We start from the raw sequence: 13,620 nt of genomic DNA on the forward strand, positions 1-13,620 counted from the left end.
TGGCTGAAAGTCTGTTGCATTAATCCTATGAGAGCTATTAAACAAAATTGTTTCTGAGTAGGACAAGCATCGTATAGCAACGGCTTATGCGAAGAGAGGATCGGAACTCTTTCTACTCCCTCTAATGGGATGTTGCATTCTCAAAAGCATTGGTTTAAAATTTCGGATTCAAATTCAATTTCTTCAACAAATTTGGATCCAAAGTATAAGGTGAAGAGCGTTATCCGTGGATATTTAGGTCTGAGGTATCTGATCCGACCATCCTTAGTGAGCATCATAAGGTTATGACTTCAAATGAATAAGACATACCTACTCATCTCCAACCACCATACACAATGTGTAAATTTAGCTGAAAAGTGCTGCGTGACTTATTATTATTGAAAGTGGAAATTTTGATAACTGTCGAAAGTCCAGGTGTATGTCTGCAATGCCGCATGATAGGACAAAAAAATATGCTGAAATTTTTTTTCTTTACCTCCAAAGCTCAAAATATGTGTGCGTCTCTCACGGGTGCTTATTTCTCACAATGTACATATTTTCTAACCGGCCTTCTGCTCTCCCACCATTGCGCTGTGTGAAAGGCATTATATATTCTCTTCTTGGATGCACACTCAAATTTCTGGACTCTTTTCCCCTCAGCTGCCACAAGCCAAGTATTGTTCTTAAAAAAATTATATGAACAAGAGCCACATTCACTAGACTACAAGTTTGGTCTTAGGTTAACTGATCATTATTTCAAATATATCCTCATGAAGGTATGGATACACTTGTACTTATTACATTACAGTACGTGTCCAAAATCCCTCTCACGGAGAGAGAAAAAAAAGTAAAACCTGAAATACTCATAGTGGCAGTCTAAACACCACCATTTTCATTTCACAGTATATTGGAGCACATATTAACCTTCAATTTAAAAAAATTGAATGATTTAACTACTCTGCCTTTTGGTGATAATTCTGAAAATATGAAGTAATGTTTTTGAGCTAAAAAAATTGGTTAATTAACAACTGTTGACATCATTTTGGCTAACATAACAATGCAAGGGGAATAAAAGACATTACTATGGAAGCTATGTACTTGGATAGACAAGGGGTCAAAATTTCATTCAAACATATTATGAGGTTTCTGAGTTATGAATTTTTACCCTGTGCCCTGCACTCTGGAATTTGACTCCCACGAGCACCACTTCTGAGCAAACATTTCAAACTTCGACTCCTCATATCTTGCAAACTATGAGAGTGAGAGAGGAAATATTTTACATTGGTCATTAGATAGGTGATAGTAGCTAGTGACAAAAATTTCATCAAAATCTGAGTCGGTGGGTGCCATGCCTGGGTGAACTGACATGGAATGACGCTGAATCAATCCCGTAAAAATCATGCAAATTTGCAGACATGATCATACAGTAGAGCTTGTTTAGTACGTTTCTGACGGGACCACAGAAAATGAACGTGCTAGCCAGACAAGTAGATGGTGTAGCAATCGGGGTCATTGCACTCTGTGGAAAAGTCGTCGTATTTACAATTACTATGTACATACTTTTGGAAGTTCTCGTAGTACCGCCTTCCTGAACTCTTTCCACATAGAAAATCAACAGGACAGTTACAACAAGTTAGGACAAGTTACGCTAAGTAATTTCTTCCTTCTCACTGCCTACTTGGAGAATATGATGATGACTCTGAGTATATCATTTGGTTGTTTTAAAACATCATAAAAATTGGCAAAACTTTATTTACCATAAATCACAGCAACTGCAGTGATGCATTCATCCTTGGAATGAAACCATATTGATTGATATATCGTTATTAATACGATTAATAACGCAATTAAAGATTATTACAAGCACATTTTTGTATTTTACAGTTTAAATTCTCTTTAAAAATTTGTTCAATGTAGTCTGCTTTCTATTTCTTGTATCACGATCGAGTATTTTTGCGTTAAGTTTCGCATGGCGATCCAAGGCATTGTCTGCTCCCGCAATACTGACGCACATACTCTTAGTAGAAGGCTCATACTCTGTCGTAGAAGGAGAGGTGTGGGATGAAAGTAAGAAGGTCTATGGCTGATGGTAATAAAATAGCTAATGAATTCGAAGGTTTAAACACCTTCAGAAGATACTAGGAAACAACTTGCAGGTTGTGTCATGGCAAATAATTGAGCGTACGACCCAGGAAAGCGCCACTATTGAAAATATGCGAACCAAATAGTTTTACCTGTATTTTGTTCGGATGGCACCAGGACTGAGAGAAATCGTTGTATCAAGGAGGAATTAAAGTGCTAAGGAGGAACATACAAACCAAGTTCCACTGTATTATAAACTAGTAATTACGATTTGCTTAACTGACTTGAATGAAAACCACTAGCTGTAGTATGTGTGACAAGCTCTTATCCCGGTTATATTGTTTAGCATATCATGAATAGCTATCTTTTTTTCTTTTTAGGTTACGCGGTGGGCAGTTTGCTTGGTGGTGTGCTCTACAAGTATGCTGGTGGTGCGGTTGCGTTTCGTGTGTTTGCTGCCGTAGCTGCAGTGTCTGCTGTCTCACACCTCGCCGTCTATGAGCTCAAACTCAAGAAAGACCACGGTGATCAAGGTATAATTGTCATCATCATGTGGCTCACGGTGATTAATTGCACCCCTGTGATGAATCATGCATCACGTAACTATGCACTGATAAAATTCAATTTTCATTTTCTACCCAGTTTTCTTTCATGTTGTCAAAGCAAACCGTGGCTATTGAATGGAATTGTCATGTTGTCGGCACTGCTAGTTGTACTCTGGGCAACAATAGCTCACTACTCTTGCTTTTCTCCTTACGTAATTTCATTTTTATTCATTCGAGAAAGCTGGTTATAGTTTCACATGAAAGCTGAAATACATCACTTAAAATTTAACTCAATTCATTATTTTAGTTTTTACATTTGTTTTCTGGAAAAAATTACTTTTTGGTTGTAGTAGTATTCCATAAAATTTCCAAATACCTTAAGAAAAAAGGTCCAAATGCCATTTTTGTTCTTTATTCTGAATCCTGGTTTCCAAATCTACTACAGTAGATGTTTAAACCGAGGGTTTACTCCCAATTTTTTTTCCATTTACTCCTATGGCCTTTTTTAACTTAGCCGCCCTCGTCATCTTGTGTATATATGTCTCACTTCTGGTCAGTTTTTTTTGCTGGCCATCCGCAATTTTTGGATCCAGAGAGGTCTAAGTGAGGGATGTTGCATAAATGTTATGCAAAATGCTGCTACAAGTGCAAATTTCTGGAATTTATCCGAGACATTGACATCTCCCCATTTTTCAAATATGTACCTACAACATGCTCCTTTACGATTGTGTATCTGGGCTAATGATGGGGAGGGGCGGCACTAATATTCGAAAAACAAAAGTAATATAAATTTTCTCTTCAATTTCATGTAATTTTCATAACTCATGTAAATCAAACAATTAATTATTAACTGTGCACATAGTCTGTTATTTTAGCTGTAACTTTCTGGAATCATTCACATCTGGATCTTTTTAAGGGGTTATGATGTGATTATATGTACTCGTATTCCTAATGCCGAAAACTGCACACCCGTGTCTGCGAGATCTTAGATTTAAAAAATTGGTTTGCACGAATGCTTCAAAACCGCTGCGTGGCATTGGAAACTACACTGTCAGGTACCAGCGGCATGTCCTGTATCGCGCAAGTTGCCCAGCATGCAACTGCTGCTGGAAGGGATTCTGTGATCACTGAATGCGATCACACACCGTTATATTTAGATAGTAAAATGAACACGGAGCTTCCGTGAAGGTAATGGGTGCAGCAGCAGTGGTTTTGGGAAACCAGGACTTATTGTCTACGCTGGCAAGTGCCTGACTATGACTCATGCTATCTCTACTTCCACTTCCCTCGCTGCCTTCTTCACTTCTACTATTCCCTTCCTCTCTAGTCTGACCTTGACTAGTCATTGCGTAAATGTTTCCGAGTGCAACGAAATCTCTGGTTCCTTTGGGCCTTATTCTACCAAATGCAAGGACATGGAAATAATTATGCATTTGCGATATGAAATTACAATTATAGATTGTAGACAACACTTCTCTTAATTTTCATCAGCCTCTTCTAAAATTAATCAAAAGTTTTTTTTCCCACTGCTAATCGTCGTCTGCATTCTAGAGTGGTCCAAGTAAACTTGAAACATTCCTCATCTAAAAGTAAATGAAATAGTTTCCTTTTACGAAGAGGATTCTAATGGAACTAATAAGGCCAGCCTAGCCTTGCATTAGCCCTTTGAGTGAGTGCCACCGCCTTTTTGGTGAGTGCTACTCCTAGAAGTGACATGGGTATGTTGCTAATTTTGTCTTTGGCCTTTATTCAAAACTTAATAATTTGCTTATTTATGGCTATTTGTGCATAATTCTTTTAGTATTTGGTAGTGAATTCTTTTTTAAAAATTAAAATAAAAAAATATTGCCCGTTTTTTATTTGTGAAATGCAATAGGTCTCTGGACAAAATTTTAATATCCCTTCAAATACTAACTAAAAATCGTAAAATATAGTAAAATTGTCATAAAGGCCACTTTAACGCACTCATTTCACATATTTTCTTAAGAATTTAGAAAACAAATGACCGAAACAGCTCCAAAAACACACCCACTTCAAAACGTAATTCCATTGGCCAGCCGGAAAGTGACGTCAGCTCATGCAATCGTGTGGGAAATCCAGTGGCGTTGCGCATTGTCACCAAATTTCTCGGTTTATTTAACGACTTTAACGTGAGATTTTATTTCTTATATATCTTTCGGAGGTTTTATCGTAAAAAACAAACGCCCCGGAACCTGGTTTCACCAAGGCTGACACCGGAAACTTGCCGAAAATTACAATGGCAGCAATGTTTACTTACATAAGCAACAGAAATTGCTACATGCAGGCTGAAAGCCGGGGAGTGAATATGCATACCTATGAAAATATAATATCACTGGCTCTTGTAAAATACATATTAAATGTGATTATCAAATTTAACAATGAAATTCCATTCATTAGGGTCGGACGGGAAGATTACGCTGACGACGCCATTGGCACAATCTAAACATATTTTCAGATTGCCATCGGTTGCGTGCAAATTATGCACAATGAAAACGAATGTATAGTTCGAGCTCGTGTGTGCCCGGAGCACAACCCATTACGTGGAGGAACGAGTTTTTGAGGACGGTGAGGTGGAAGTTAACAGCCTTTCTTGTAATGATTGCATATAGCTAGTTCTGAGAGCAGTTCAAGTATTGTGTAGGTAGGGCCGGGCAAAATTGAAATGCACAAAACCTGTGACTTGGGAGTTTGAAATCTAAGACAGTATTTGAAATACTTTTTGAAATAAAAAATAAAATTTGTAAGCCGGCTGGTCGGCGGCCGACAGAGGGCTTCGGTAATATTTTTACAACACCTTCCATAGGTATTTCGCTGGAATCCTCATTCCATGGACAGGTGAAACTTATTTCAGTTCCAAAAAATGTCCTCAAAAAGCAAACCTTGGCATCACCTTATTCATTAATCTCCAGAATTTTCCCTACATAGTGAGCAACTGACTTTTTGCTGCTGAATCTAGCCAGAATCCAATCTCCACTTTGAATGTTAGTCACCGAATTTGTTAAGCTTTTTCGACTCATGCTATCTTGTTTCAGGCATTAATGCCATGTCGTCTACATCCTACTCGTCAGAAGACATGATATCCAATGTCCTATCATAATCAATCAACAAACTGAAGTAAGCTATCTTTATCAGATAAACCTTCAAAATAAAAGTTGATGAGAGGACTCTAATTAAAAAAGACCTATTTTTATATAAACTTCGGTGTTTTGCAACATTTAAGAAAGTTTAATGCAAAAACTTCCAGACAGAAACTAAAAGTTTAACGCAAGAACTGTTAGTCAGAAACTAAAAATTCAATCCATACTTCAACCTCGTAGCACAGCTCGTAGCCTCGTAGACAGGGGGTCGCACTTACCCCAGGCACAACAGGGTCGCACTTGCCCCGGAAGGAAGGAACGGATGGTTACGACGGGGAAAGTGCGACCGAGTCTGATCGAGAGACCGAGTGCGATCTAAACTAAATATAATGACCCGAGTTCCTAAATTTAAAGTGAAGCAAGGAAAACCAATCCATGAAGAAGAGAAAACAAAATATATTTCTTACCTAACACCTACGATGCGTTGATTCAGAGGGAACTGCAGTATAGACTCTCCTCACAACCAACTAAGACTACAAGATGAACGGACAGGTATATTTCCTAAGCATGTGGAACGAGAAATTAAGGGATAAGTATTACAAAGTCGTTGGCTCTGGTTTCATAACAATGTGTGGAATATGTTGCACGACCGCCACCTGCTTCGAGAACGGAAATACGATTTTCCTGTAGGGGAGTCGCACTTACCCCGCAGTCGCACTGACCCCACCTCACCTTATGGAAACTAAGATAGGTATCTTAAAAAATATTTAACCTGTTTTTGCTCGTAAGGATAGTTACAAATAGTACACGAGAAAGGTATGTTTTAAAAATATATATTTTAATTCTTAAAGTAAAACTTCTCAAATGTTGCTCTATATGGTTGCATTAGTCTCCTTGAGGAATAGAATTTTTTCAAAAAGTGTCGGACAGAGATCCCCTCGAAGTGGATTAAGCCAGCAAGTGAAAAAACTTTCCACTGGTGAAGATGAGTAGGTATAGGATTGTGTCAAATCTGATAAACAATGCGTTAATATTAGAATTAATTTTTTTCATTCATTCACATTCGTCGGCACTTACTCATCCGAACCAATCCTCGTTCTAAGTCTTGGGCGACCGTATGAAAATATTTATTTGGAGCATATCTAGTCGTATTTCTGCACTTACAATTAGGCACAATGCAGTACTTGAAGCTATACGCTGCGACATATCGAGGAATAACTACGGCACGAAAAATACGGCGTAATAACCACAATATCTCCGCTGTAAACTTCAATAATGTGCACCGTCAAGGTGGTTAAGAACAACACTATTGCATGAGCAGACGTCATTCAAGATGGCGGCGGTGCGAATTACGTTTTTCCTTGATGGCTTGTAAGACGTATTTAAAATGCTCATAATAAAAAAATAGATGACTTTACAGCCATATTGTTATAACTTTTAGCTTAATAATTACACCTACTTTTCAGAAACGTCTTTACCTAAATAGGTGTTCAGAGACCTATTGTTGAAGTATAATCCTAATTTTACAAGATTGAATAATTTAATTTTTCACTTTAGACCCAAAAATCGAGATGTAAAATCCTTTCTACATGAACAAAACAAGAATAAATATGAAATTTCATTGTTTTTATGGAAAATTGTCTCATAATCGCAAAGAAAATTATGCATAGAATTGGAAAGAAAACAATATGGCGGACGTTAAAGACTCATGTCATTGTAGCTCCTGCGAAATATCATTGAAAGTAAACGAAAAACTCGTATTTTGCGACGTTTGCACTCGAATTTTTCACATTAAGTGCACAGGGCTCAATGACATATCGATAAAGGCCTTACTTGAGAATCGTGACGTGTACTGGAAATGTATTATGTGCCGCATATCGAAACACTCCATTAGCAACATGGCTGCCGACATCGAGTTACTAAAAAAGGAACTCAAGAAGTTGACCAACGGAAAGGAAATCGTTGAAGAGGTGAAAAGAGTAACATTCGCGGACGCCGTTAGCCGCTCGGAAGTTTCTCCGATCGAAGTAGGGCCTTCCATTGAGAAACCGGACGAGAAGGAAAGCGACAAGCCGGACTTCGTTCGATCAAACTCCGTCCCCAAAAATGTGACGAAGGATAGTTTACTTTCAGCTCCGAGGGATATTAACTCGGTGTCTTTAGTTAGCAACGAGGCAGTGGAACTAAATCAAGACACTAGCGAAACCTGTAACGACGAGAGCCCCTTCACGGAGGTAATCAACAGAAGAAAAGAAAAAAGAAGGCAAAAAGTGAACAGAGTGGCAAGTAAAAATGCTCGACAAAAACCTTGGGTCGTTGGGAGCGACACGGACTCAAGTGACTTCTCTGGTGTTCCGAGGCGTGTGTGGTTATTTGTGAGTAGGGCTGAACCCCATACTAAGCCGGAAGAAATAAAGAATCATTTAGCGAAAAAGTTCCAAGGAAAGGAGTTTACTTGCGAACAATTATTCGCGTCTGTAAATTCCGCGTCCTTCAAGGTAGGAGCAGATTTCTCGATCCTCGACGCGTTGAAGAAAAAGGAAACCTCGCCGAGCGAAGTATCAGTGTCCAGGTTTAACCCATCGCTGCTGAAAAGGGCCAATAAAAGCATCAGTAACGGACAAGACATCGCTGGCGTCGCCCAAGGTCGGAGTGCTACGTTACCGAAGGAGAGCACGGTTAAGCAATCTACGTGCGACGCAGTAAGTCAAGCATGACTAGGACATCATACAAAAGGTAACGGTGCGGCTATCTGCACCATATTACACCAAAACACGCAGTGCATCCGCAACAAAGTGCCGATTCTGAACGCGCTTTTGTGTGGTCAAGACATCGCGGTTCTTTGTGTAAGTGAACACTGGTGTAACAACGACGAAATGCAATCTTTTGTGTTTGATGGGTACTCTCTGGCTGACTTTTTCTGCCGAACAGAATACAAAAATGGGGGGGTGTGCATTTTTGTGAAAAGTAAATATAGTTATAAGGCCTCGGCTTTTAAAAAAGTAATCTTTAAAGAGAGCTGCATAGAAATTGCAGCAGTCGAAATAACTATCGACCCAAGTATAGGAAATGTGTTGATTATGTGTTTATACTAGAGATGTGCGAATAGTATCCGCGAATACTCGAATACCTCGAATATTAGAAAGTATTCGATATTCGAGGTTTCGAATAGTTATGCGAAAAGTACCGCCTCGAATACCTCGAATACTTTGAATTATGCGTCATACACTGTCGCACGCACGTCGTTGGTAGTTGACTCGGAAAAATGTAGAGAACTGTAGCCATTTAGTGCTCGCAGCGCCGTTTTACGCAAGTTGACGAATTACATCAAATTCGTGGATTTTAGCGGTGAAAAGAGTTCGACGAGGGGAACCGAAAATGGTCGGGTGAAAAAATCCGTAAATCCCCGATTCCCCCCACCAGGAGAACCTCAGTGCCGTGGGATAGCAACCTTAGGGCATTTCCCACGATCCGCTATCCCGCTCCATTCAGCACTTGCCTCACCCACTCTTAAGCCCTGTTTACACGGTACATTAACACGTACGGGTTAATGTCTAAATGTATGAACGCCCAAAATGCACCGTGTAACCACCCAACTTGTGCGAATGCATGCACAGAAAATAGAACCTGTTCTAATTTGGTTCATGCATTCGTACATGTTCCGTTCCGGTCCACAAAAATCATTCACACAAACTTACATTAACTCTTACGGGTTAATGTATCGTGTAAACAGGCCTTAACGCTTTCCTCTTTTCCGAAATCAAACAAAAGGTCCCAGCTCGCGCAGGGATCGCATTACGAAGACCCCTGCTTCGAAAAAATATCGAGTTACGAGAACAATAAAAACGTGTTTCACGCCCTCCCCCCGTTTCTCACCCACTGACCTTTTTCTGGCTAACTGCTTCGAAGTTCCCCATTTATGGAGGTCAACAACTGTGTGAGTACCGTGGGATACTTACATTAGCACATTTCCCAAGATCCGGTATCCCTCTCCATTCAGCACTAGCCCCCCCTCTGAGGCTTTCCTCTTCTTCGAAAAAAAAGGTCACAGCTCGCGCAGGGATCATATTACGAAGACCTTAGCTTCGAAAAAATACCAAGTTACACGAGAACAATAGAAACGTGTTTCGGGCCCTCCCTTTTCTCCCCCACTGACCTTTTTTTTCTACCAGCTTCGAAGTTCCCCATTTCTGCGGAGGTCAACCGCTGCATGAGTCATCTATTAGCACAAACGGTGTCTAAGAATAACTTTCGTCAATTGATGTTACACCTTTATTGAATTGAAATATTAGTAATGTGCGCGTAATTTCAAAAAGAATAAGACCAAACACGACGTATTTCTGAGTTTATTTAAGCATTTTACGCAAAGAAATAAATGTCAAAATACGGCGATATGAGCAGCAGAGCTTCTCGGAAGTTGATGTGGTATTTTTTTTCCGAAAACATATATCAAGTTACAATTTATGAGTGGTGCTATAAATCTTTATTGTTACAGTCCCAGACAAAGGGATATTTTCTCAGAATATTTGGTTTCTCCCTGATAGCAATTCCAATTCATCTTCTTATCTTGTGAGAACTCCCAAAGATGGACTGAAAATAATGGAAGAAAATCCGGTGGAAAAGAGCTTGTATTTTGCAATTTGCCTCAGATTGTCAGCTAACACTTGGCAGCAGGAGTGGGGGGTAAAGCGATGTTATTTGAATTAATTATGTGCCCAATTGTTTCCATAAAATTAAAATATTCATTAATCAGCTAAATTCCTGTTCAAATCATTTAAAGGAAATCAAAATTACTCCCCAAAATCTTGTGTTGCCTGCTGCATAGGCAACCGAGTCAAACATACCAGCATTCATCATTTAGTATTCGAGGTATTCGAAATTCGAGGTATTTGAATATTCGAGCAATGATTTAATATTCGAATTCGATATTCGAATTCGAGAAATCTGCAATTCGACCCATCTCTAGTTTATACAGACCTCCTGGTGGTGATATTGACGAATTATTTGAAAGATTTGAGCAATTATTACACTTAAGTGTTGGTAAGAAGAAGAAAGTGTTAATTTGTGGTGATTTTAATATTGAAATGTCCTCCCACAATGCCAATTCCACCAAACTCAGAGAAGTTATGGGTCTTTATGGGTTAAATTCTCTGATAAACTCACTGACCAGAGAAACAGCCACTTCATCAAAAAATATTGATCTTGTTATTACCAATTTGCAACTGACAGAAAATGAACACTCAAAGGTTATAAATCTAGGAATTTCTGACCATTATGCTCAAATGGTATGTATCCCTAAGGCAAAGGAAGTAATCTGCAAGAGGTACAAAAGGTTCTACCCAAAAGATAGAGTAAATTCATTCTGTGATAAATTATGTGAGACTTCCTGGGACAAATGACTCAACTTGAAGTGTATACAGGACATGTACATGTATTTCATTAGTAATGTAAAACTCATCTTTGAGGAATTCTTTCCCAGAAAATTAGTGCCAATGAAGTGTCATGAGAGTACCAGAGGAAATAAGGGCTGCTAGCGTTAATTTTAGGGAATTATGTCAATTAAGAAAAGGGCAGAAGGGCTACGACCTCAATAGTAACTACTTTCAGAGTTACAAAAAAGCATACAAGGACCTTATAGTTCAAACCAAGAAAGCTTACTACAGCAGACTTATCAGTCAAGCTGAAAATTTGGCCAAAACATCATGGCAAATAGTAAGAAAGGCAACAAACTCTAAGGTAAACAGGAGTGGAAATTTAACGATAAAAAATGGGGAAGGGATAAACTTGGCCGATCCTATGCAAGTGGCAGTGTTTGCCAATAAGTACCTCGCAACTGTACCTCTACAATTACATAGCTCGATAATAAGTAGTGACAGATTCAGTACGGGGCACTGTCAACACATGTGCTCCTCTATGGTCCTCTTTCCGGTAACAGAAAATGAGGTATTGAAGTGCATAAATAGCCTGAAAGACAAACCATCAGTTGGGATAGACGATATTCCTTCCTTCATCCTAAAAAAATGCTCTAAAGCTATAATTAAGCCCTTAGCTTTCATAATAAATGAGTCCTTTAATAAGGGTGAGTTTCCAAACTATTTAAAAATAGCTAAAATAAAACTGATCCACAAAAAAGGTGATGTGGACAACATAGGAAATTACCGGCCAGTATCCTTGCTGACTAATATATCTAAAATTTTTGAGCTATTGATGAGAGACAGGATTATGAACTATGTCGTCCAATCCAAATTATTAAACATGGAACAGTTTGGATTCCAAAAGGGGAGAAGCACCAATGATGCCATTGCATGCTTTCTGAAAAAAATCATGACCTCATGGGACAGGAATGAATTCTCGGTGGGTATATTCAATGACCTTTCTCGTGCATTTGACACAGTAGATCACAAAATCCTTCTCATTAAATGTGAGCACTATGGGATCAGGGGAATCGCTCATAAATGGTTGCAATCATATCTAGAGGATAGGCAACAGATGGTAGAGGTTGAGGGTACAGGCATCAACAACATTGTTACAAACTACTTATCACCCATAGAAATAATAAATGTAGGGGTACCACAGGGCAGTATTTTGGGGCCCCTCTTATTCTTACTATACGTCAATGATTTGCCGAGGTTTATTAAAAACAATGATATTGTATTATATGCTGATGATACATCTCTAGCAATGAGCCACAGGGATCCTAAGTTGCTGCAAACGAAGCTGGAGAGTTCACTACTACTCCTAGAAAAGTGGTTCAACCTTAATAAACTTTCTGTAAATGTTAAGAAAACTAATTACATTCAATTTAAAAAAAAGAGGGAAGTGCCTCAGTTAGAGGTATTCTTAACCCCTCAAGCGCGGCGGGCATTTAATTAAATCCCATCTCAGTGGCCGGATGAGATTTAAATGACTTCGCCTTTTTGGCATAGTATCATTCAATAATTTATATCTTTCATAATATACGATCAGTATCATTGAAAATTTTAGTAAACTTGCGTAATATAATGCGCTTCTATATAATAATTTTTCGAGCGATTTGAAAAAATATTTATTGTTTTATGTATCTCCTTTTATGAACTAATGAATAAATTTTCAATTTCGAAAGATTTTAATTTGGTTTCGAATAAGCTATGAGATCTCTAACATTCCATGCATTAAAAGAAATGCACTTACATGATGTAATTTAGTTATTTGCGGTTGAAAATGTCATAACAGATTCGATACTTTCGATAGGATTACCCGTTTCGCCTACTTGAAAATTTACCACTCCGCCCACTTCTCTTTGTTCCATTATTACCGTATCATTTCATTTAGGTAATCACGTGCTAATGTTTCAAACGTCAATATGTGAATAAGTAAATGATTTACCTTAGAAAATCCGCTTTGTGTCACGTGATTTGAAGCAATCCAAACATTATCCCACTGCACATTTTTCACACCAGTACACGCAGTCTCTTCATTTCCCGTATTAGGCACAAACTGCACACCTCCTTTGAGACTTTGATTACTTCCCAGCTGCAGGAATTGTCTTTAGGAAATGTATTTCTGTGAGTCTTGGTACTTAATTGTGTAATGAGTGACGGCCATGTCCAAACAGTTCGTATGACGTTGGATATTTCAAAAATATTACATCGACCAATGGCACGCGAAATGATAAGTCAAATTTTTATACGTATTTTTCCTATTATCAACATATGAATTTAGGACTGCCGCATTCAATAGTCTCCTAAATAACTTCATACACCACTTGTAATGGCGTTTTCTTTTCATTAGTTACGAATGCAATAACAGGTCTTTGAAATTCACCCCAGCAATGAATTTACTATAACCTAACACACAAACAGACTCCCGAGTCTCTATTTTGCCTTTCAATACTATTCCCATTTCGTAGGATGCCCAATTATAAAAAAATACCACTC

The 13,620-nt window shown here is 38.5% G+C and overlaps 1 protein-coding gene across 5 annotated transcripts in view; it reads left to right on the forward strand.

Moving 5' to 3' along the window:
- Positions 1-13,620, forward strand: part of LOC124155324 (major facilitator superfamily domain-containing protein 6-B) — a 186,506-nt gene that overhangs the window by 138,389 nt on the left and 34,497 nt on the right. For all 5 annotated transcript variants that reach the window (XM_046529046.1, XM_046529049.1, XM_046529048.1 and 2 more), the window contains one exon: positions 2,442-2,594. In XM_046529046.1, coding sequence (XP_046385002.1) covers positions 2,442-2,594 — 153 coding nt within the window. The remainder of the gene's footprint in view (positions 1-2,441; positions 2,595-13,620) is intronic.

The sequence above is a fragment of the Ischnura elegans genome, chromosome 3, assembly GCF_921293095.1.
Source record: "Ischnura elegans chromosome 3, ioIscEleg1.1, whole genome shotgun sequence".
In the NCBI taxonomy this organism is placed as follows: Eukaryota; Metazoa; Arthropoda; class Insecta; order Odonata; family Coenagrionidae; genus Ischnura; species Ischnura elegans.